The 24,047-nt window shown below is 40.8% G+C and overlaps 1 protein-coding gene across 3 annotated transcripts in view; it reads left to right on the top strand.

Annotated features, from left to right (window-relative positions):
• FAM161A (FAM161 centrosomal protein A) overlaps positions 1-23,003 on the top strand; it is a 28,300-nt gene extending 5,297 nt beyond the window's left edge. The window contains exons 2-7 of one of the 3 annotated variants that reach the window (XM_023228337.1): positions 6,806-7,044; positions 8,590-9,735; positions 10,423-10,590; positions 12,999-13,098; positions 20,611-20,765; positions 21,582-23,003. In XM_023228337.1, coding sequence (XP_023084105.1) covers positions 6,806-7,044; positions 8,590-9,735; positions 10,423-10,590; positions 12,999-13,098; positions 20,611-20,765; positions 21,582-21,726 — 1,953 coding nt within the window. In that variant the 3' untranslated portion in view covers positions 21,727-23,003. The remainder of the gene's footprint in view (positions 1-6,805; positions 7,045-8,589; positions 9,736-10,422; positions 10,591-12,998; positions 13,099-20,610; positions 20,766-21,581) is intronic. The other 2 variants (XM_023228338.1, XM_023228339.1) reach the window with 2 other exon arrangements.
• Positions 23,004-24,047: the final 1,044 nt, after the last annotated feature.

The following is a 24,047-nucleotide window of genomic DNA, read 5'->3' as shown; positions in this document are numbered from 1 at the left end:
AATCTGGTGGCTGCATTTACAACATTCCACAAAAAGCCGATTAAAGGGAGAGGATGCTATTTTAGGCTCTTGGAAAAATAATGTCTATGGCCCTTATTTTGTATACTAAATATTTTCTCAGTGGAGACAATTAAAGATTAAATTAGAATTGGAGGTCATTTACTAGCCATTCATCTGTTTTAGGTTAAACACTGTGAGATCAGTTTATCTGAAAAGTTCCAGCTAGTGTTAACAGTATTAAGCTGAAAACAGAATGGATCCAGTGCAAAATCAGTACATAAGTATAATTTATCAGACCTGCCGCATCTTTCAGAAGCTACTCATTCTTCTATGTGGTTTTCAAACGGTTCTTCCAGGTCCAAATAAATTTGATCCTTCTTGTGTAAATGACTGCTATAAGACTTTTAAGAGATATTCTAAAAGAATGAATGAGAGCACATAGATTCTTTTGCTTAAAAACAGTTCTTTGGAATACCGTCCCTGTTTTTTTTTTTTTTTTTTTTTTTTTTTTGGAGGCGGAGTCTCGCTCTGTGGCCCGGACTGGAGTGCAGTGGCCGGATCTCAGCTCACTGCAAGCTCCGCCTCCCGGGTTTACGCCATTCTCCTGCCTCAGCCTCCCGGGTAGCTGGGACTACAGGCGCCCGCCACCTCGCCCGGCTAGTTTTTTGTATTTTTTAGTAGAGACGGGGTTTCACCGTGTTAGCCAGGATGGTCTCGATCTCCTGACCTCGTGATCCGCCCGTCTCGGCCTCCCAAAGTGCTGGGATTACAGGCTTGAGCCACCCCTGTTTTAATTATAGTTTTTGGAACATAAGCCTTTTACTTAATACTTGGTGGAATATAACTCTTTAGAGCAGCCAGCATTTCTTTGTTCATTCTTTTGCGGGGAGTAACTGCCCTCTTCCCATGGTGGAATTTTTTTTTTTTTTTTTTTTTACTGTACATTCATTCATTCATTCAGCAAATATTCCTTCAACATCTGCCATTAGCCAGGTACTTTTCTAGACACTGGGTACACAACATTGAACAAAGCAGACAAATCTTTGCCTTTGTTTTATTTTTGTTTTTTTTTGAGACAGGGTCACACTGTTACCCAGGCTGGAGTGCAGTGCCTCCATCATAGCTCACTGCAACCCCAACCTCCTGGGCTCAGGTGATCCTTCTGCTTCAGCCCCCCAACTAGCTGGGACTACAGGTGCACACTACCTCACCAAGTTAATTTTTTGTATTTTTTGTAGCGATCAGGCTTTGACATGTTACCCAGGCTGGTCTGAAACTCCTGGACTCAAGCGATCCACCTGCCCCAGCCTCCCAAAGTGCTGGGATTACAGGCCTGAGCCATCATGCCTGGCAAATTCTTGCCTTTGTAATGCTTACTTTTTGGTAGGGGCAGACATGTAATACACAGTCAAGTACAGATACGTAGAACGTCAGTGGTGATGAATACTTCTGGGAAAAATAAGACAGACAAGGGAACTGACATTGAGTCCTAGGAGGAGTTGTAATTTTAAATAGGAGAGTCAGTGAAGACCTTGTTGAGAAGATGACATTTACATAAAGACCTGAAGGAGTGAGCAGGTGGGCCATGTGGATATCTGGAGGAAAAGCATCCTAGGGAGAGGGAACAGCAAGTGCAAAGGCCTTGAAGTAATTCTGTGGATCTTTCTTTCTTTCTTTTTTTTTTTTGAGACAGAGCCTCACTGTGTCACCCAGGCTGGAGTGCAGTGGTGCGATCTTGGCTCACGGCAACCTCCGCTTCCTGGATTCAAGTGATTCTCCTGCCTCAGCCTCCCGAGTAGCTGGGATTATAGGCATACAGCACCATACCCAGCTAAGTTGTGTGTTTAGTAGAGATGGGGTTTCACCATGTTGGCCAGATTGATCTTGGATTCCTGACCTCAAGTGACCCAAAGTGCTGGGATTACAGGCATGAACCACTGCGCCTGGCCAATTCTGTTGATTTTTCGAGCGCAAACTGCAAACTGGATTCAGACACTGCTACTAAAATGAATTGCTGCTGCCCAGATGAAGAACCATTGCTGGGCTGACACAAGCAGACAGGAAGCAGACAGAGGGCTAACAGGAAGGAGCAAGTCCCCTCTTTCTCCTCTAGCCTTGTGTCTCCCTCTAACTCCACTTTTGGCAGAGTCTGATGAGGAGCACTGGCAAAGCAGAAGTGTGGTTTGCAGAGTTCCAGCTCTGGCATTGCAAAGCAGACTCGAGAAGCGTGGCATTGGAGCTGAGAGACACTAGTTTAAAACCTGGCACACCTACTTTATGGATCTTAAAGCTGATGTTCAAGAAGTTCGTGCCCATATCACATTGCTAAGTGCAGAACTCAGACTTGACTGATTATCCTGATATCACATCTGAAATCTTTCTCCTAAGCTGTGAGAACACTCCAAGCTAAAAGTTATTTAACTCCCACCCAACCCTTTCATCTTAGAAGGGTCATAAGGGGGCTGAAACGAGGTGACCAGTAATCAGGAGCCAGTGGTAGACAGGAGAGGGAAACCCCTTCTTGCTTGCCCTAACCTCTCTTTCTAGGTTTGCTTCCCAAAACTGCTTTATGGGTTTTCGTCTCCTTTTATCCGGCAGCCCTATACACTTTGCCCTCTGCTATGCACAGCCTCCCCAACCCCAGCCTGCGCATTTGCTAATGCCATTTCCTTTGTCTAGGGTACTTTCTCCCCTGTTTCCCATAAACACTCTGTGATCCTATAGATTTCTCCGTTCTTCTTTTTTTTTTTTTGAGACAGAGTCTCACTTGGTCACCCAGGCTGTAGTGCAATGGCTCGATCTCAGCTCACTGCAATCTCTGCCTCCCAGGTTCAAGCGATTCTCCTGCCTCTGCCCCCTGAGTAGCTGGTACTGCAGGCACACACCACCACACCTGGCTAATTTTTGTATTTTTAGTAGAGAAGGAGTTTCACCATGTTAGCCAGGCTGGTCTTTAACTCCTGAGCTCAAGTGAGCCACCCACCTCGGCCTCCCAGAGTGCTGGGATTACAGGCGTGAGCTACCATGCCCAGCCTTCTTTTTTCTTGAGACAAGGTCTCACTCTGTCGCCCAGGCTCAAGTGCAGTGGTGCACTCACAGCTCACTGCAGTCTCAACATCCTGGGCTCAAGTGATCCTCCCGCCTCAGCCACCACATCCAGCTAATTAAAAAAAAAAAAAAAAAAAAAAAAAATTTGTGGAGACAGTGTCTTCCTGTGTTGCCCAGGCTGGTCTGGAACCCCTGACCTCAAGTAGTCCTCCCACTGCAGCCTCCCAAAGTGCTGGGATTGCAGGCATGAGCTACCACACCTGGCCTCCATTCTTTATGACTCATCTCAAATATCACCTCCTCCAGGAAGTCTTCCCCTATCTTCCAAACTCAAGCCAAATAAAAGTTCCCTCCATTTCCTGTCTACCACTGGCTCCTGGTCACTGGTCACCTGGTTTCAGCCCCCTTATGACCCTATAAAGGTGAAAGGGTTAGGTGAGAGTTAAATAACTTTTAGTTTGGAGTGTTCTCATGGCTTAGGAGAAAAATTACGGATGTGGTGTCAGAATACTCAATCAGAGACTCCAAAGGCCCTTATCAGTTGGTCTTTGTATCTCTTATGCCACTTTCTACCTCCTATTACCCCTCCTTCCACTGCTTATTTAAATGTTGGTGTTCTCTAACATCTCCATTCTCGGGTCCTCTCATCTCTTGTTGCCCACACTCCCTCCAGGCAGCCTCGTCCATATCCAAGGCTGCACCTGCTACTTCTATGTGGATTGGTGGCTCCTGTGTCTGCTCTCCAGCCCAGCTTTCTCACCAGGTCTCCAGACATATTTAACCACGTGTTTCCTGGTGATGGATGTTCTAGCACTATGCCTCGGATTTATTTATTCCTTTTTCACTCCCTCCCTGATCTGGCAAACTTTGTCCTCATCCAACCATATGTCTCTAGTTTGGCTCACCTCTGTGAATTGTGCCTCTGTCTCTTAGTATCTGACATTGTGACGTACATCTGTCTCCATACTTAGCTGGAAGTAGCTTGTGGGCAGGAATCAGGTGTTCTGTCTCATTCTAAATCATCTGTCAATTATTTATATACATGTCCTTTCCTAAGCTAGCTGGAAACTTCTCAAAGGTAGAGTTTTGTTTGTTTGTTTGTTTGTTTTAAGTGAGACGGAGTCTTGCTTTGTCACCTAAACTGGAGTGCTGTGGTATGATCTTGGCTCACTGCAACCTCCACTTCCTGGGTTCAAGTGACTCTCCCGCCTCAGCCTCCTGAGTAGCTGGGACTACAGGCACGTGCCACCACGCCCGGCTAATTTTTGTATTTTTAGTAGAGACAGGTTTCACCATGTTGGCCAGGCTGGTCTCAAACTCCTGACTTCAAGTGACCTGGCTGCCTCGGCCTCCCAAAGTGCTAGAATTGTAGGTGTGAGCCACCGCGCCTGGCCTCAAAGGTAGAGTTTAAAAAAAACTGACATACCTTTTAGCAGCTAGCTGATTGCAGGATAGCCCCCAAATATTTAATGAATGAGGAAATTCACAAAGTAGTCATCCTACAGGTAAGAAATTTATGGCGAGAAGCACATACAGAAACAGCAGAAGATATCAGAGAATTCTCTTAACTGAATTGTTTGACATACTTAAAGCAGTTCTGATTCATAAAGTTGTTGGTAGCAAATTTCTACATGTAAGTTCTATTGAAGACTGATTTTTGAGACAGAGTCTTGCTCTGTCGCCCCAGGCTGGAGTGCAGTGGCACGATCTTGGCTCACTGCCAGCTCTGCCTCCTGGGTTCACGCCATTCTCCTGCCTCAGCCTCCCAAGTAACTGGGACTACAGGTGCCCACCACCACGCCTGGCTAATTTTTTGTATTTTTAGTGGAAACGAGGTTTTACCGTGTTAGCCGGGATGGTCTCCATCTCCTGACCTCATGAACCACCTGCCTCAGCCTCCCAAAGTGCTGGGATTACAGGCATGAGCTACCGCGCCTGGCCCCTGAAGATTGATTTTTTAAAATTTGTTTTCTCTAAGTTACCCCAAATAGTACAACATTGTCCTCTTGTACACTGATTTTAGCCCATTAAAAAAACACCATATCTTCTGAGAAGCCTCCAGTGAGAAACAAAAACACCACATCTATAACTAGTATTTATAATTGACTCTTCTGAATTTTTCTTTTGAGAGAAGCTAAACAGATTTATTTTCTAGAGTCTTATCAGATTGGATCTATAATTTTCTGTAGCAAATTTTTTCATTTTGCATCTGTTCCAGACAGTAGACTAAATTTAAAACCGTGGTTGGCAGCCTTTTATGCATAGTATCATCAATAATTTCAACTGTTTCTCAACTGAAAACATAATAAAAATTGTATATTTATAGAGAAAATGGGGTTTTATCTCTTTAGTTGCTTCAATTAAAAGAACTGAAAGGGTAGGGCACAGTGACTCACACCTGTAATCCCAGCACTTTGAGAGGCTGAGGTGGGTGGATCACCTGAGGTCAGGAGTTCGAGACCAGCCTGGCCAACATGGTGAAACCCCGTCTCTACTAAAATACAAAAATTAGCTGGGCGTGGTGGTGGGCACCTGTAATCCCAGCTACTCGGGAGACTGAGGCAGGAGAAGGCAGAGGTTGCAGTGAGCCGAGATCACACCACTGCACTCCAGTCTGGGTGACAGAGTGAGACTCTGTCTCAGAAAAAAAAAAAAAAAAAAAAAAAGAACTGAAAGGTATGTAAAGGGAGTGAGGGAGAAAGGCCAGTCAGACCCTTCTAAACATGATCTGTGTGTTGAATAATTACACCATTTTTTCTTCTCTGCTTTGTTGTCATCCCAAAGTCCCTGTCACCCATGGGAGCTACTGCTTTTGTGCCCACAGGAGCAGCTACCCTGAAAATCCCTCCTACCCCCTCCCATGTCCTCTTATTCCCTCCCAAGGTCGTGCCCCACTGTGAGGAGGGCTTCTCCCTGGCTCCTTGATGAGCCACTGAGAACTTTGTCCCTGTCCCCATTCCCTCTATTTCCCTGCCTTCTCTCACTAGCAGTCCTTGGAGCCACACTTCAGAAGCGCAACTGAAGGGAGAGCATTGGGCTGTGGTTGCCTGGTTTGCAGCAGGAAGAACTGGGTTCCTCTTCATCTCAGTTAAGACTTACAACTCAAGCCGGGCGCAGTGGCTCACGCCTGTAATCCCAGCACTTTGGGAGGCTGAGGCGGGTGAATCACGAGGTCAGGAGATCGAGACCAACCTGGCTAACACAGTGAAACCCCGTCTCTACTAAAAATACACAAAATTAGCCAGGTGCGGTGGCGGGCGCCTGTAGTCCCAGCTACTCGGGAGGCTGAGGCAGGAGAATGGTGTGAACCGTGCAGGCAGAACTTGTAGTGAGCCATGATCACGCCACTGCACTCCAGTCTGAGTGACAGAGCGAGACTCTGTCTCAAAAAAACAAAACAAAACAAAAAAAAAACTTACAACTCAGGAGGCTCCTTATAGAAATACTTTGTAAACAGTTATTGGGTTCTATCCTGTTATACCTTTTGTTGGTTGATCTGGGAATCTAACCATCCTTTATCAAATGGATTAAATAACATTTATTTTCTGACAGTTTGGTCTTGCTCCCTCTTGTTCTTAAAATATCACTGGGGAAAATGTACACACAAATAACCTGTAACTCATTCTATATGCATAACCCATAATTAACGTATAACCTAACTAGGTGGACTCTTTAGGAAGCAGCATTTTGGATCAGTGTCAGCTTAATTTGTCTTTCAGCTCCAGTCACCATATAACAGGTGTTTTCTCCCCACCAGGCTGATTTGAACACCAGCTTTTCTGGGGTGGATGAACATGCACCAGTAAGCTCTGAGGACTTTGTGAACTTTCCTGGTATTCACCACTCTAATGAGGAGTATTTCAAGAAAGTAGAAGAGTTGAAGGCTGCCCACCTAGAAACTATGGCAAAATTAGAAAAAATGTACCAGGAAAAATTACATTTAAGGGAAGTTCAGCCAGTGGTCATCAGGGAAGCCTCTCTTAGTGACTGTTCCAGGTAAGGTTGTAACTCAAAGTTATTTGTGGAGTATAAAATAAAATGTATCCTTAAAAGGACAGAACATAGTTATTTCAGAATATTTTCTCTTAAATAGCCCTTTGTACTCTTAATGATATACAGAGGTAGGATTTTGTTCAAAATGTTTAATGGCTTATCAGCTTACTAGATGACTTTTGCTTGAGGGTCATTTGGTGGCCATTTGGTCTTTTCTCTCTGATCCACCCATAGAACTGAGGGCATGTATCAAAATACTTATTCTGGGCCATTTTTAAATGGTAAACATAAAAGTTTAACTTTAAAAGCTCTTTATAATATGTGGATTAACATGAGCTCATTAAAGAGCTAGTACGAAGAGTTCAGGACTAGGAGACATTAATCTGATTTATGTTTTCAAAATAGTCTGCAATTTCAAGACCCATTTCTGCTGTGAATTCACCTGCTCTGAGACCTACACATCTAGTCAGTCAGCGATGCTTGCATGTCTCCTGTGTGCCAGACTATGCCTGGGCACTGAGGAGTCAAAAACAAGATGCCCTCAAGGAGCTTAGAGACTAGCTGAGAACCAAAAATTGCATTACAGCATGATGTAACAGAGTGTTACAGAGGAAGAAGCAGTTGGTTATGCCAAGCTTTTGGAGGGATGCAGGCCAGAATTTTCCACTGAAGTGTCACATCTGAGTTCAGTCTTGGAGGAGGAATAAGTAGTGGTCTTCTAGCCAGCAGCAACCATGTATGCAAAAGCAAGATGGCATGAGAAATAATATCGTGTGTGAGGAACTTCACAGGACTGGATATGAATGCAGAATGGAGACTGGGGTAGCCAGTGGTGAGGGGTAAGACTGAAAAGATAAGTGCCAGTCTCAAAGGGCTTGTAATCTAGGCTTGACTTTGTAGCAGTGAGGAATTATCAAAAAGTTTCAAGCAGGAGAATGACATGATCAGATCTATGCTTCAGAACAGTGACTCTGGAAATTGTGGGGAGAATTTAATAGAGGTTAGTCACAAGGAGCCTCTGCCATCTCAGGTTTCTTGTCTGTAAAATGAAGAAGTCAAAGTAGATAAGGTATGGGCATCTCCCAGCTCTGTTCCAAATAAAAGTGATAATTCTTACAAGCCCTGTCCAGCTCCTCTCTTCTGATTATACCCTGATCTTAGAAAATATGTAACTCTTCGCTGGGCGCAGTGACTCACGCCTGTAATCTCAGCACTTTGGGAGGCAGAGGCAGGCAGATCATGAGGTCAGGAGATTGAGACCATCTTAGGTAACATGGTGAAACCCCATCTCTACTAAAAATACAAAAAATTAGCTGGGCATGGTGGCACATGCCTGTAGTCCCGGCTACTCAGGAGGCTGAGACAGGAGAATCAACCCGGGTGGCAGAGGTTGCAGTGAGCTAAGATCAGGCCACTGCACCCCAACCTGGGCAACAGAGTGAGACTCTGTCTCAGAAAAAAAAAAAAGAAAAGAAAATATGTAACTCTTAATTTTTATATTTGGTCACATACAACTGAAAATATAACATAGTTATTCTTCTCATTTAGATCTGTGTCAGAAAAGAACTCCTATCACCCTGTCTCATTAATGACATCATTTTCAGAGCCTGATTTAGGCCAGTCTTCCTCCTTGTATGTGTCCTCCTCTGAAGAAGAGTTACCCAACCTAGAAAAAGAGTATCCTAGGAAAAACAGAATGATGGCCTATGCTAAGGAGCTTATCAACAACATGTGGAAAGACTTTTGTGTTGAAGATTATATTCGCTGTAAAGATACTGGCTTCCACGCAGCTGAAAAAACAAGGAAGAAACGAAAAGAATGGGTGCCCACGATTACAGTACCGGAGCCTTTTCAAATGATGATAAGAGAACAGAAGAAAAAAGAAGAGTCCATGAAATCTAAATCAGATATTGAAATGGTACATAAACTGCTCAAAAAACAAGAAGAGGATCCAGAGTGTAAGAAGAAATTCCGAGCCAATCCAGTTCCTGCATCTGTCTTTCTCCCCGTTTACCATGATTTAGTCAAGCAAAAAGAAGAACGGAGAAGGTCTCTGAAGGAGAAAAATAAAGAAGCTCTTTTGGCCTCACAAAAGCCATTTAAATTTATAGCAAGGGAGGAACAGAAGCGAGCAGCCCAGGAAAAGCAGCTGAGAGACTTTTTTAAGTCTAAAAAGAAAACAAATCGATTTAAAGCCAGACCCATTCCTCGATCTACTTATGGTTCAACTACCAATGACAAGTTAAAAGAAGAAGAGCTCTATCAAAACCTTAGGACGCAGCTGAGAGCCCAGGAGCGTTTACAGAACTCATCTCCTCTGCCTTGTAGGTCAGCTTGCGGACGCAGGAACCCCAGGTGTCCTGAACAGGCTGTAAAGTTGAAGTGTAAACACAAGGTTAGGTGCCGGACTCCTGATTTTGAGGACCTTCCTGAGAGATATCAGAAACACCTCTCAGAACACAAGTCTCCAAAACTCTTAACGGTGTGTAAACCATTTGATCTTCATGCATCTCCACATGCATCTATTAAAAGAGAAAAAATTTTGGCAGACATCGAAGCAGATAAAGAAAAGTTAAAAGAAACACATTGGCCTTATTTGTCTCCAGTAAGATGTGCAGGTGTAAAGCCTGTGCCTTGTAACTACAACCCTCCAGTGACCACGGTGTCTTCCAGAGGACGAGAACAAGCTGTAAGGTAAGTAACTAAGACACAGTACTGACTGACTCAGGGTTGCCAGATGAGTGTATGCAGCTCTGTGGAGTTTATGTTGGTGAATTTGAAAATACTTAGAAATTATTATTGTATCTATAAAATATTTTACTATATAATATATGATATTTTATCAGAGAGTATGCTAAGAAATTAATGTATTTTTCATTTTATAAATTTTGGGAGATTAGAAAATATTAGTCTTAAGATTTCTAGTTTTCCCTGGCCGGGCGCGGTGGCTCACACCTGTAATCCCAGTGCTTTGGGAGGCCGAGGTGGGTGGATCACAAGGTTAGACTAGGCTGGCCAAGATAGTGAAACCCTATTTCTACTAAAAATACAAAAAATTAGCTGGGCATGGTGGCGGGCGCCTGTAATCCCAGCTACTCAGGAGGCTGAGGCAGGAGAATCGCTTGAATCCAGGAGGCAGAGCTTGCAGTGAGCCAAGATCGTGCCGTGGCACTCCAGCCTCAGCAACAGAGTGAGACTCTGTCTCAAAAAATAAGTAAATAAATAAATAAATATTTCTAGTTTTACAAGTCAGATCCTTTTCAAAGGGTTGCCTTTTTTCAAATTTTGAATTAACAAAATTCAAATTATCCCATGTTAAATCTTTGGTAAACAACATTCTCATTGGCTTAAAGTGGATTAAGCCTAGTTTGTTACCCTCAGGAGATCACTTGAGGAAAAGAAAATGTTGGAAGAAGAGAGAAATCGGATCCTAACTAAACAGAAGCAAAGAATGAAAGAATTGCAGAAACTCCTGACAACCCGGGCTAAGGCTTATGACTCACATCAAAGTTTAGCTCAAATATCTAAATCCAGAGTAAAATGTCTCAGGTATCATAAAAAAGTCTTGAACCTCCAGACCACTGGTTTTCAAACTTTCTTTTTTTTTTTTAATCAGTAGATAGTAAAGTATGAGTAGATTGAAAATGGCATTAGTGTTTTAGCTTATGAATTTAAATTGTCATCAGTTACTTATATTCAGCACACACACACTCACCTCGTGGTGAGAACCAACATATATACTCAACTTCATGGTAAGAACCATGAAGCTATGTTGAGGAATACAAACATTTTCTATTGTGGCCTTAGTTAATAGTTATAATCTTATACCAGTATCTAATCTTGTTCTTTATATTATTTTTGATTGCAGTAAACAGATAAAGAGCTTTGTTTTAAGGTTTGGATGAAATCTGATAGCACAAATTAACACATTACACATCCAGTATGTGATGTGTTCATTAGCACATATGTTAATGTTTAGTAGTATGTGTTGCATTTTGTTAGTTTCGATAGAAAAATAAAAATATTCACGGAATCCTTTAGAACCCCTTCACTAGAATTCTGCAGTACAAAGTTTGAAAACCAGTGTTCCAGATGTTGCACATAAAAATGTTGATGTTTAAGTAGGAAAATATCTCCCTCAAAGCCAGGTAAGTAATATGATTTATTACTTTTTAATCTGATTTCTAAATATACATATGTGCTTTTAATTACAATGAGTATTCTTTTATAATTTAGCATTAATCCATTGACAAAGGGAACTTAATTTGATTAACTTGAGCATAATGTTTCTTAGAAATAGATAACTTACCCTCAGGAAGTAAACTATTAATAGCTTTTTTTTTTTCTGAGACAGAGTCTTGCTGTGTCGCCCAGGCTGGATCGCCCAGGAGATCAAGCGATTCTCCTGCCTCAGCCTACAGAGTTGCTGGGATTACAGGCACTCACCACCATGCCCAGCTAATTTTTTTTTTTTTTTTTAGCAGAGATGTGGTTTTACCATGTTGGCCAGGCTGGTCTCAAACTCCTGACCTCAGGTGATCCGCCAACCTTGGCCTCCCAAAATGCTGGGATTATAGGCGTGAGCCACCACACCCGGACGATAGCTTTTTCATAACCCCAACTTGTGTATAATTAAGCCTAATTATTTGGAAGTATAATTGTTTTCCCCAATCCATTAATTTTATTATCTTGGTACCAATTAAATAGTGTAGTTTAATTTATTATAGGATCTTGCCCAAACAGTGAGAACATTTACGGTAAATTTATATATTTTGGTTCCTGTTTCTCTTTATGTTATGTTCCCATGCTCTTTATTTCTCCTTTGACTTGCTCCCATTGAATTAACTTTGCCACTAACCTGTAGGAGATCTTATTTAGGGGGAAAAAATAACAGCAAAGGCTGGATGCCATGGCTCACATCTATAATCCCAGCACCTTAGGAATCCAAGGCAGGAAGATTGCTTGAGCCCAGGAGTTTGAGACCAGCCTGGTAAACATAATAAGACCCCCATCTCTACAAAAACTTTTTAAAAAATTAGCCAGGTGTGGTGGCATGCACCTGTAGTCCCACCTACTCGAGAGGCTAAGGTGGGAGGATCATTTGAACCCAAGAAGTCGAAGTTGCAGTCAGCCATGATTGTACCACTGCACTCCAGCCTGGGCAACAGAGCGAGAACCTGTCTCAAAAATAATAGGCCGGGCACGATGGCTCATGCCTATAATCCCAGCACTTGGAGAGGCCGAGACAGGCAGATCACCTGAGGTCAGGAGTTCGAGACCAGCCTGACCAACATGGTGAAACCCTCGTCTCTACTAAAAATACAGAAAATTAGCCAGGCATGGTGGTGCATGCCTGTAATCTCAGCTATTCGGAAGGCTGAGGCATGAGAATTGCATGAACCCAGGAGGTGGAGGTTGCAGTGAGCTGAGATGGCACCACTGTGCCAGCCTGAACAACAGAATGAGACTCTGTCTCAAAACAAAAAACAAATAACAACAACAATAAAATAATAAATAAGAGCAAGGTCTTGTTTTCAGAAGAAATTCCTTACAGAGAAGATAGCTGATTTCTTCCAAAATGTTCTTGGTTTTATACACTTATAAATGAAACAAGAAGGCTTTCATTCATCTCTTCAGGTCAGTTTGAAGTCCCTTAATATATGCATGCCTTGGGGATTTCAGAAATTAAAGTGTTCAGACTATTCCTAGAGCATAATATGTGTGGTCTTAGAACCTAGGATTTTATTCTGCATTCCATGAGAATTAACCAGTACAGAAGAGGAATCGAGGTAAACTGTGAACTGTGCTCATAATTTCTGATTTGTCAGCTAAGCTAAATGTTATTTCTTTTTTTTTTCATTGACTTTGTAGAGATTGATAAGTTAAATGTTACATATGTAAGTTCTTATTTCTTAGATGATCTTTTAAAAAATTCCATTGCTTTTATTTAATTTTAGAAAGAGCGAAAAGGAAAGGATGAGAGAATACCAACGAGAACTAGAAGAAAGAGAAGAAAAATTAAAAAAGAGGCCACTGCTATTTGAAAGAGTTGCTCAGGTTGTGTTTATCGGAATTTAAGAGCTATTGTCAATTGTTGTTTTTTTTTTTACAGCTTTAGCTCCTAAATTTACAGTCCATTTTTCTTATGTGTTACATACCTATTGGGATACATTATTGTTGTTTATGTTGGCTTCATCATATCAGCCAATGAGTAATTTTGCTTAAATCCGAGCATTTAACCAAGTGTGGTGGTGTGCACCTGTAGTCCCAGCTACTTGGGAGGCTGAGATGGGCAAATTGCTTGAGCCCAAGAGTTTTGGTCCAACCTGTGCAACGTAGCAAGACCTCATCTCAAAGAAATAATCTGAACATTGAATCTTTTTGATGAAGCACATAAGTTTGATAAATAACATGCCAATCCAGTAGTTTGTAAAATAATTTTGCAAGCTGTTTTCTAATGGCTGGTCTTTTTTCAGTACAAACTTGGTTAGCTATTAAGATGAGGCTACACGATATCACTTGGAGGTCTTTGAAGAATTAAAAAAAAATGAAACAAAATGGCTAATTGAATCAGAGTTATTTCTGCCAGTTTTTTTTTAAGTGAGTCTGTGATTCGGTCTTCTCTGCAATTACTAAAAAACGTCCTTTCTGTAAGAAAAACAAACTAGTCTTACAGACAGTAGACCCTGAGTTTACTCAGTGTAGGCCCAGTTTTATCATCTTTCCCTTAAGGGAGATTTGTTCATTTTAGGTCATCTTCTCCTTTATCCCGTAGGGGGGGCATCTGTACGGGTGACATGGCTTAACAATTGACAAAATCACTGGAGGTTGCAGATTCTAAATTGTGAATTTGAAGCTGTTATAATTGGACAATAGACAGTTGGAGAATTTACCTGTAACAGACGAGCATGGTTACAGAACTGTACTTGTCAGTGACTCGGTGAGGACAGTGGACATGTATTGTGGCTGAATCTGCACGTTACAGTCTCTCAAAGTTACATAATCTTTTTGCTCACTGATCTAGATATAATTTTATATAATGCCTTTCATTTTAAGGGATGGATTTTTTTAACATCTTTATTTCAACTTTAGGGGGAAAAATCATTTTAAGCTGTTCTACATTATAATCATAAAGTGATTGGCTTTTGGCCCAAAGAACTGCAAGTTTTTTGTTTTTGCTTTTTACACTGCTTCTGGGTTTTTCTTATTTATTTTAATTTTTTTCAACTTTTATTTTAAATTCAAGGGGTACATGTGCAGGTTTGTTACAAGGGTATGCCAGGCACTGTGGCTCATGCCTGTAATCCCAGCCAGCATTTTGGGAGGCCGAAGCAGGTGGATCACCTGAGGTCAGGGGTTCAAGACCAGCCTAGCCAACATGGTGAAACCTCATCTCTACTAAAAATACAAAAATTAGCCGGGCATGGTTTTGTGTGCCTGTAATCCCAACTACTTGGGAGGCTGAGGCAGGAGAATTGCTTGAACTTGGGAGGCGGAGGTTGCAGTGAGCTGAGATCTCATCATTGCACTCCAGCCTGAGCAACAAGAGCAAAATTCCATCTCAAAAAAAAAAAAAAGGGGGGTATATTATGTGAGCTGGGGTTTGGGGTATGATTGAACTCATCACCCACGTAATGAGCATAGTACCCAATACGTAGTTTTTCAACCCTTGCCCTCCTCCCTCCACTCTCCCTCTTATATTCTCCAGTGTCTGTTGTTCCCATCATTATTTCCATGTGTACCCAGTGTTTAGTTCCACTTGTAAGTGAGAACATGTGGTGTTTGGTTTTCTGTTTCTGCTTTAGTTTGCTTAGGATAATGGCTTCCAGCTGCATCCATGTTGTTGCAGAGGACATGATTTCATTCTTTTTTATGGCTGTGTAGTATTCCGTGGTATATGTGTAACATATTTTCTGTATCCAATCCACTGCTGATGGGCTGGGTTGATACCATGTCTTTGCTGTTGTGAATAGCACCAGCACTTGTTATTGTCTGTCTGGTTTTTATAAAAAACTATTTTTAGAGACAGGGTCTCACTCTGTTGCCCAAGCCAGTGCAGTAGTACAATCTCACTGTAACCTTGAACTCCTGGACTCAGATGATACCCAGTATCAGCATCCCCAGTAGCTGAGACAAGGGCCCACACCATCATGCCCAGCTAATTTTATTTTTTGTAGAGACTGGATCTCACTGTATTGCCCAGGCTGGTCTTGAACTCCTGGCCTCAAGTGATCTTCCCACCTCCCCCTCCCAAGTTGATGGGATTATAGGCGTGAGCCGCTGCATCTAGCTTTTGTCTGTCTTTTTGTTACAGCCTTCCTAGTGGGTATTGTTCAGTAACATTCTTTCAACTGTTCTTTTATCTTTTTCATTACAGACTCTATCTACTAGCTTATTGATATGGTAGGTGAGGATTTAGCTGTTTTACCACATTCTCTCGGAAGCACACTTACCTTCCCTTTCTCTGTCTTTCCATCCTTCCATTTCCTAGTCAGCTCTATCACAGATCAGAATTCACTGTTATGATTTAGTAAACAATGTTAGCAGCTGAGCCCTATATTATTATCATCACATTTTCTTTTCTTTTCTTTTTTTTTTTTTTTTTTTTTGAGACAGTCTTGCTCTGTCACCCAGACTGGAGTACAGTGGCACAATCTCGGCTCACTGAAGCCTCTGCCTCCTGGGTTCAAGCCATTCTCCTGCCTCAGCCTCCTGAGTAGCTGGGATTACAGGCACGCACCACCACGCCCAGCTAATTTTTTTTGTATTTTTTAGTAGAGATGAGGTTTCACCACATTGGTCAGGCTGGTCTCGAACTGGGCTGGTCTTAAGCTCCTGGGCTCAAGAAATCCTCCTTTCTCAGCCTTCCAAAGTGCCGGATTCCAGGTGTGAGCCACCACACCCAGCCTATCTTTTATATCTCTGCGCATACTGGTGATGTCGTCTCAGTTTCCTTCAAGTTTCTTTTTCTCTTTTTTAGCCTCTTGTCTATCATATTAGAAGCTTTCCTCAGATTTTCTTTGGTTGTCTGTTTGCATTTAAGAGGGAGATTGTACAAAGTTATTTGGAAGCTAGTTTCTAATGTTTTTTGTGAGGTTGCTGAAAGACAAGGGCTCCGCTAAGCACTTTCTATGCATTATCTTAACTGACCTTTACACTGCTCCTGTGAGGTTCTTATTTCACAGATGAGGGACATCTTGAGGCTTAGATGATACAACCAGAAGAAGGGGAACCAGGATTCAAACCCAGATCTGGCTGTCTTCGTGTGATTGTTTTATCTGTCATCTTGTTTTCCTGCCCCCTTCTCAACAAATACTTTTTGAATATCAGAAAATCCCTTGAGACTCTTAAAGTCGGATAGAAACAAGACAGACAAATGTAGTCATTCAAGACACACAACTGCAGCAATTACAGATGTGTATTGAGACAAAATTGTCAATATGATTGTTTGGGAGGTTGGGGGAATGGTCAGATTGATATATTCTTTTTTTCTATTAACCTCAATTCCAGGGAGCCAGGTGCATAACCTGGGAATACTAATATTTGTGTTAGTGACATGTGAGGCTTGTTCCAAGAGGTCTAGGGGAAAAAAAGGAAAGTAAATAAAATGCTAAATTAAAGGTATCATTATGGGTGATACTATAAAACTAGAAAGAAAGTATGAGGTATTATTTGGGAAGACCAAAAATTGAACACATATACAACAATGATTTATTATAGTGCTGTTTGTCCAAGAAATATCTTTTTCTTTTTTTTTTTTTTTTTGAGAAGGAGTCTCGCTCTGTCGCCCAGCCTGGAGTGCAGTGGCGCAATCTCAGCTCACTGCAACCTCCACCTCCCGGGTTCAAGTGATTCTCCTGCCTCAGCCTCCTGAGTATCTGGGATTACAGGCGCGTGCCACCATGCCTGGCTAATTTTTTTTTTTTTTTTTGAGACGGGGTCTCGCTCTCTCGCCCAGGCTGGAGCGCAGTGGCGCAATCTCCACTCACTGCAAGCTCCGCCTTCCGGGTTCACGCCATTCTCCTGTCTCAGCCTCCCGCTAATTATTTTTGTATTTTTAGTCGAGACGAAGTTTCAGCATGTTGGTCAGGCTGGTCTCAAACTCCTGACCTTGTGATCCGCCCACCTTAACTTCTCAACGTTCTGGGATTACAGGCGTGAACCACCACATCCAGTCAGAAATATCTTTATATTAGAAAAATTAGGCCAGTGACTCACACCCTGTAATCCCAACACTTTGGGAAACTGAGGGGGCAGGATCATTTGAGGCCAAGAGTTTGAGACCAGTGTCTACTGTTCTCATTTTTTTTTTTTTTTGAGACAAGGTCTCACTCTGTCACCTGGGCTGGAGTGCAGTGGTGTGATCTCAGCTCACTGCAACCTCTGCCTTCTGGGTTCAAGCGATTCTCCTGCCTCAGTCTCCCGAGTAGCTGGGATTACAGGTGTGCACCACCACACCTGGCAAATTTTTTTGTATTTTTAGTGGAGACAGGGTTTCACCATGTTGGCTGGGCTGGTCCCGAACACCTGACCTCAAGTGATCCACCTGCCTCGGCCTCCCAAAGTGCTGGGATTACAGGCATGAGCCACCGTGCTTGGCCTACTGTTCTCATCTTCATATCTGTGTGTACCCAATTCCTCCCCATTCAGCTGGTCATTGAGAAACCTGTCAAATTTTCTTCCTAAATAATTTTTGGATCTGCCCTTCACCATCCTTGATGGTGAAATGGCAGGTGGAACCTTTATTTCCTATCTGAATCATAATAGTTTGATTGATTTTTCTGCCTTGCTCTTTGCAGAACCATTCATTGTATCTTCACCTTACCATTTCCATTCCTCTACTAACATGTTAACCCTGGGTAGACAGTTAATAAGCCTTTATAACAGGGGCAATCATCCATTCTCACCAATTCCATTTATTCTCATTTTCAATGAATGATATCAAGGGGTCTTCTCATTAACTCCTCAACTAGTATATACAGAGTTACTGTGGCAGTGAATCACCATTGCTTTTTTTTTTTTTAGTACATTTTTTTTCCTGCAGTGTATTTTGCTGGAACTATTGCTGCTAATTAACAGTTGGTTTTATTAAAAACCATTTTAATAGCTTGCAGCTATTTGCTTTGCCCATTTATAGCAGTTAATTGTGGTCTCGCTCCTGCTGCGTGATTCCCTAACACAATATGCCTGTGATTCTTTACAGAATAAACTATGTTGTCCTGTTTCTTGGAAATCACAGGATTAATTAACTGAGAAGATGTTTGATTGAATTTTAAACCAAAGTCAGATGAAGGCTTACTGGCACAAATTTTGACTAATGTCTTATATATTTAATTGCTGAAGTCAAAATATACTATTGGTAATGCATTCAGAGCTAGGTTTGGAGTTTCTTTATTCTTCTCTGTAGTCTTTAGGGTATAGTTCTTATTTCTCATTTTGCCCTTCCTTTCAGTTCCCCAAGGCTTGTCTGTTGATATTCAGGCACTGTGGGTTCTGGATGGGTTTTTAAACCCATTTGGGTTTAAAATGGGTAAAACCCAGATGGGTTTAAAAACCCATTCTGGATGGGTTTTTACTTACTTTTCTAAAAAATATTATTGTTATTCACAGTGAGTGCATTTTAGCAGCAGTTTGAGTGCTTCTTTTTCAGTTTTCCAGAGTATCAGGAAATGCACTGGTCATAGTTTTATCCATTGTAATCAGTCCTTGCTATTTCGGGTTCTCCTGTGTAACACTAGACTCCATGGTCCCTCATTATACTAGATTTGGCAAATATCTGACAACTACATTGCTCAAGTCAGGCTTTAGGTCACCTTCAAACCCTAGGACAACCATTACCACTTAGAGAAAGCAGCATGATGTAATAAAAAAAGACCTAGGAAATGGTCAAGAGACTTGGTTCTACCACTCACTAGCCTTGTCACCTTAATCAAACAATTTCAAGTTTGAGGCAGGGTCCAGGGGAGATTTGGTTTCTTTATTGATTAAATATGGGGGTTAGACTGGGTGCTCCTCCACACACTTCCCAGTATGAATGCCATTGGTACATTGGAATTGGGCTAGTCCTAGTCACCTTGCTTTAGTTGGAGGTCCAGAGGGCAGTTCTTGGCCCTCTCACAGTTCAGATCCACTCATAGGAGCTAAAATGGACTAAAGTCGAGGCACTAGTGTGAACCCAGGCACTTTGTGACTCCATAAAGCCTGCCATCTCTGGATCTGTGATGACTTCAGTTTGACCCAGGTATGAGAGAGTCATCACAATTCCAACAGATCTTAAAGCCAGGAAGTGACATTCTACAGATTTGAACCCAGTTCTAAATTCATATTGTTTTCGTTATATCCCTTGCTTCCTCTACAGAGTAAAGATTACAACACTGGTGCTTTTAACATCTTTAATGAATTGGGGATATGGCTTATAAAGAGTAAAAATTACAGTAGATACATAAAATAAAAGAATTTGGCTGGGCACCATGCCTCATGCCTATAATCCCAGCACTTTGGGAGGCCAAGGCGGGTGGATCACTTGAGTCCAGGAGTTTGAGACTATCCTGGACAACATAGTCCCATCCTACAAAAAATACAACAAGCCCCATCCTACAAAATATACAAAAATTAGCTGGGCATGCTGGGACATACAAAAACAGGGCGGGCACGGTGGCTCACGACTGGAGTAGCCTGTGGTCCCAGCTACTCCAGAGGCTGAGGTGGGAGGATCGCTTGAGTCCAGGAGGTTGAGGCTGCAGTGAGTTGTGTTCACACCACTGCACTCCAGCCTGGGTAACAGAGCAAGACCCTGTCTCAAAAAGAAAAGAAAAGGAAAGAATCCTCTGACAACAATTATTGCATGAAATCTTTTTTTCAGATATCTGTATAAACAGTCATAAAAGTATACAAAACCTAGGTACAATATAAAAAATAATTATAGATCAATCTAATGTGGCCGCCACCCATGTTAACCATTGCCAGCACCCCAAAAACCCTACATGCCCCTTGCAGATCACAGCCCTTCTACCTCTCCCCAAGAGGTAACCACCATTCTGACTCTCAGGATAAGTACTTCCTTGTTTTTCATTGCAATTTTACAGTGTGTGTACCTATCCTCAAATAATATAGTTGTTTTGCCCATTTCTGAACTTTATATAGATCATACAATATGTACTTGTTAGTGCTTTGCTTCGTTTGCTCAGTATTATATTTGTGAGATCCATCCATGTTGTGGCATGTAACTGTAGTTCATTCATTTTCATTGCTTTATTTTACTCCATTATAGGAATAGACCACAATTTATTTATCCATTCTTCTGCCAATAGATATTTGGGTGATTTCCAATTTGGGGTTATTGAAGGACAGTACTATCCTGACCATTCTAGTACATGTCCTCCCTTGGGACACATGTGGGAGCTTCTCTGGGCATATTCCTAGGAGAGTAATTGTTGGTCTTAGGGTATGCAGATTTTCAACCAACTGTGACTGCTGAACTTAATTATCACTGGCACTTTTAATCCATACATTTTTAATGAAAATTTAAAGTCTTCTGTTCTCGTCTAAAAGGGTTTGTCTTTCCTATAGAAAAATGCAAGAATGGCAGCAGAAAAGCATTATTCTAATACCCTAAAAGCACTAGGAATATCTGATGAGTTTGTTTCAAAGAAAGGCCAAAGTGGAAAAGTACTTGAGTACTTCAACAATCAAGAGACAAAAAGTGTCACTGAAGACAAAGAAAGGTAACATGTATAAGATGTCTGAATGGCTTACCTTTGAAAAATTATTACCTGCAGAAAAGCACAATTTTATACTATATATATTTTTTGTTCTATTTTGTTTTAAAAAGATCTTTTACCCAATAGTAAAAGACATGTGAACTGTTGTAAAACATACTGATATTTTAACATGTTTGACACATTAACGTTCACATGAAGTTATTTTATTTTTAAAGCAGAATAAGATTTCTTACTGACGTAAGTAACAAAAATAATAGCATGCTTTCAAATGAAGTTTAAATAATCAATCACTCAAATTTTGAAATAGGGCAGGCACGGTGGCTCACGACTATAATCCTAGCACTTTGGGAGGCTGAGGCAGGTAGATCACAAGGTCAGGAGATCGAGACCATCCTGGCTAACACGCTGAAACCCCGTCTCTACTGAAAATATAAAAAATTAGCCGAGTGTGGTGGCAGATACCTGTAGTCCCAGCTACTCGGGAGGCTAAGGCAGGAGAATGGCATGAACCCGGGAGGCGGAGCTTGCAGTGAGCCAAGATCGCACCACTGCACTCCAGCCTGGGTGACAGAGCGAGACTCCATCTCAAAAAAATAAAAAAATAAAAATTTTTGAAATAAATTAGTTTTCAGGAATATTAAATTTCTCAATGGGCACTTTTATAGCATTTTCTTTCTTTTTTTTGAGCTGTCTTGATAACAAATTGGAATTCATACACTTGAGGAAGACTGGCTACATGGTGGCATACTTTCAGAGGGTTTGTTTACTTTTAAACTAACTCATTTTTCCTTTGAAAGATTGATAAATTTCTTCCCCTAGCTTTAATGAAGAAGAAAAAATAGAAGAAAGAGAGAATGGGGAAGAAAATTATTTTATTGATACCAACAGCCAGGATTCTTACAAGGAAAAAGATGAAGCCGATGAAGAAAGTGAAGAAGAGAAATCTGTTGAAGAATCACACTGAATCATCAAGGTCTCCTCTCTATGCCCTTGCTGTTGTTTGCAGCGTCAGGGTGTCAGCAGCTGCATTTGTGTTTAGAACATCTGTGGGGATGCCTCTGATATGTGCAGGGCTGTTGATCAAAGTCTGAAAAGCCCGAATCCAGCTGATTGGTCATTTGATCAGTTAGAGTAAGGCTTTGCCTATTCAGTTTTAAAAATCATTGTATATGATCTGTTTGCAACTATGATTTTGTATTTTTAAAAAGTGTTTCAGAACCACAGCTGTCACAAACTGATTAGTTTAAAAAAAATACATTATTTCGTTAATTTTACTGGAAAAAATGGTGTGGTATTGAAAGCAGAGAGAAGTATTGGTCTTTGGTGATTTACTTTTTAAAAATTTTGGAAAGTGTGAATCAGTAAGTATTTTTAATTATACTATTTGCCCATTCTTTTTCTCTGCAATACATTTCACAGAATAAATCCTCGAACTTGTTTTGCTGCTCTGAGCCATTTTTAAAAGTATAGAAAAAAAATAGATACTTGCAAATTTACATTTATTTTTGCACTGAAAGTTTACTGTTAAATTGTCTACACCATCATCCCTTTTTCTTTTTATCCTTAGTTCTAGTCCAAATTATTTTTGATATTATTGGGAAAGTTTTTATACTAGCTTTTTTAACCCTATGTATTATTACAGATGGAAGTAATTATGGCATGTGCTAAATTAGGGGCAAGTATCCCTGTTTTATATATGATGAAATTGTGCATAATAACTTGGCTAAGGCAAGTCTTCAAAGTAATTCAGATTTAATTCTTTACTGCTAGACCCAGTTGTGTTCAACTTTTTACATATTATTGCCAACGTGCTTTGTCTCTCTGTGTATAGTGTTAATCTGATTTTATAAATCTATAATTTTTTTCTTTAAGCAAATTTTTGTTTTAAAATTTGAAGTCAATCATAAAGATAATACAGCATAAGACATTTTCTTCTCTAAAAACAATCAGCATCATTTTAAAAGGATGAACTAATACAGGTGTATGTAATAGCAGTGTTTCCCAACTGGCAATTTATGCTTTAAATTAAAAAATAAGGTCGTTTTTCTCCATCAGGGGCAAATGTTTACTTGTAATTTTCTCCTTACAGTTCGTGTTAAGTTGCTTTTCACTATTGTTATATTGTAAACTCCTTGGGAGTTGGCACCACTTAAAAATTCATCTTTGTATTCCCTTAATATTTGGCACAGGATTGTACATATGGCAGGTACTTAATAAAGGTTTGAATGAATGTGTAGATGAGTATGGTTTTTATATACTTACAGCTACTTCAGAACGAGTACACATGGGATTAAAAACATTTCCCTCCTAGCTCATTGGGAACCTGTGAAACACAATCTGCAAATTGTAATAGTGCTTAAAACATTACTTGCTTTCAAGGATTCACTCCATGGCCTGTCCCTTCTCAATTTCATAGGGAGAGTGTGGGCTTTGGTCATGAAACACTTGGCTTCAGGACCAATCTCATTTTCTTACCTTTAAAAAAATGGGAATAGTACCTATCTTGAGTGGCCGTGGGAAGGACTGGATGAAATCATGTATGGAAAGGTCTTTGCAAACTGTGATATTCAAATGATGGTGTCAGAAGACAGAATATTCCTGAGGAAACTATTAACTTAAAATACTTGTACTTAAATGAGATACACTGTGATTTAAATATTATTTTGTTAGAAATAACTTTTGAAGCACTTTGTTAGACATCTGGTAAACACAGAACCAAAGTTAGAGAGAGAGAGACACTGACAGCTTCACATCATTCTATGCATATCACTGTTTTCTTAAGAAAGCCGTCAAATTGACGGCTGAAACATTACTTTAGCAGGTCACATTACACAGTGATGGTCAGAAGTCAACTGGTTAAATCAAACATGTTTTCAGGTGTTAGGTAACTGAAAAGTTTTTACATTTGTATCATCTGAATTGGCTCCAGAATTCCTTTTGCTTATGGGATTTTACTTTATATAAGATTAACCTAACATCAAGAAAAAGGTTATGCTCTTTTTTCTTTCATAATATTACTGGATACCCTATGATTTCATATGTATTTCTGCAGAAGAAATGGTCTGGGGACTGTTGGAGAATTAAGTTATTTTAGACATACACAAACACACATGTATATATGTATCTATATATATGATGGAAGGCTGGATACGGTGGCTCATGCCTGTAATCCCAGCACTTTCAAAGGCAGAGGAAGGCGGCTCACTTGAGGTCAGGAGTTCAAGATCAGCCTGGGCAACATGGTGAAACCCTGTCTCTACAAAAAGTACAAAAGTTAGCCAGGCA

This window comes from Piliocolobus tephrosceles, chromosome 15, assembly GCF_002776525.5.
Source record: "Piliocolobus tephrosceles isolate RC106 chromosome 15, ASM277652v3, whole genome shotgun sequence".
Taxonomy (NCBI): Eukaryota; Metazoa; Chordata; class Mammalia; order Primates; family Cercopithecidae; genus Piliocolobus; species Piliocolobus tephrosceles.
Note: the sequence above shows the minus strand (reverse complement) of the source record. Positions and strands in the feature narration are given on the sequence as shown.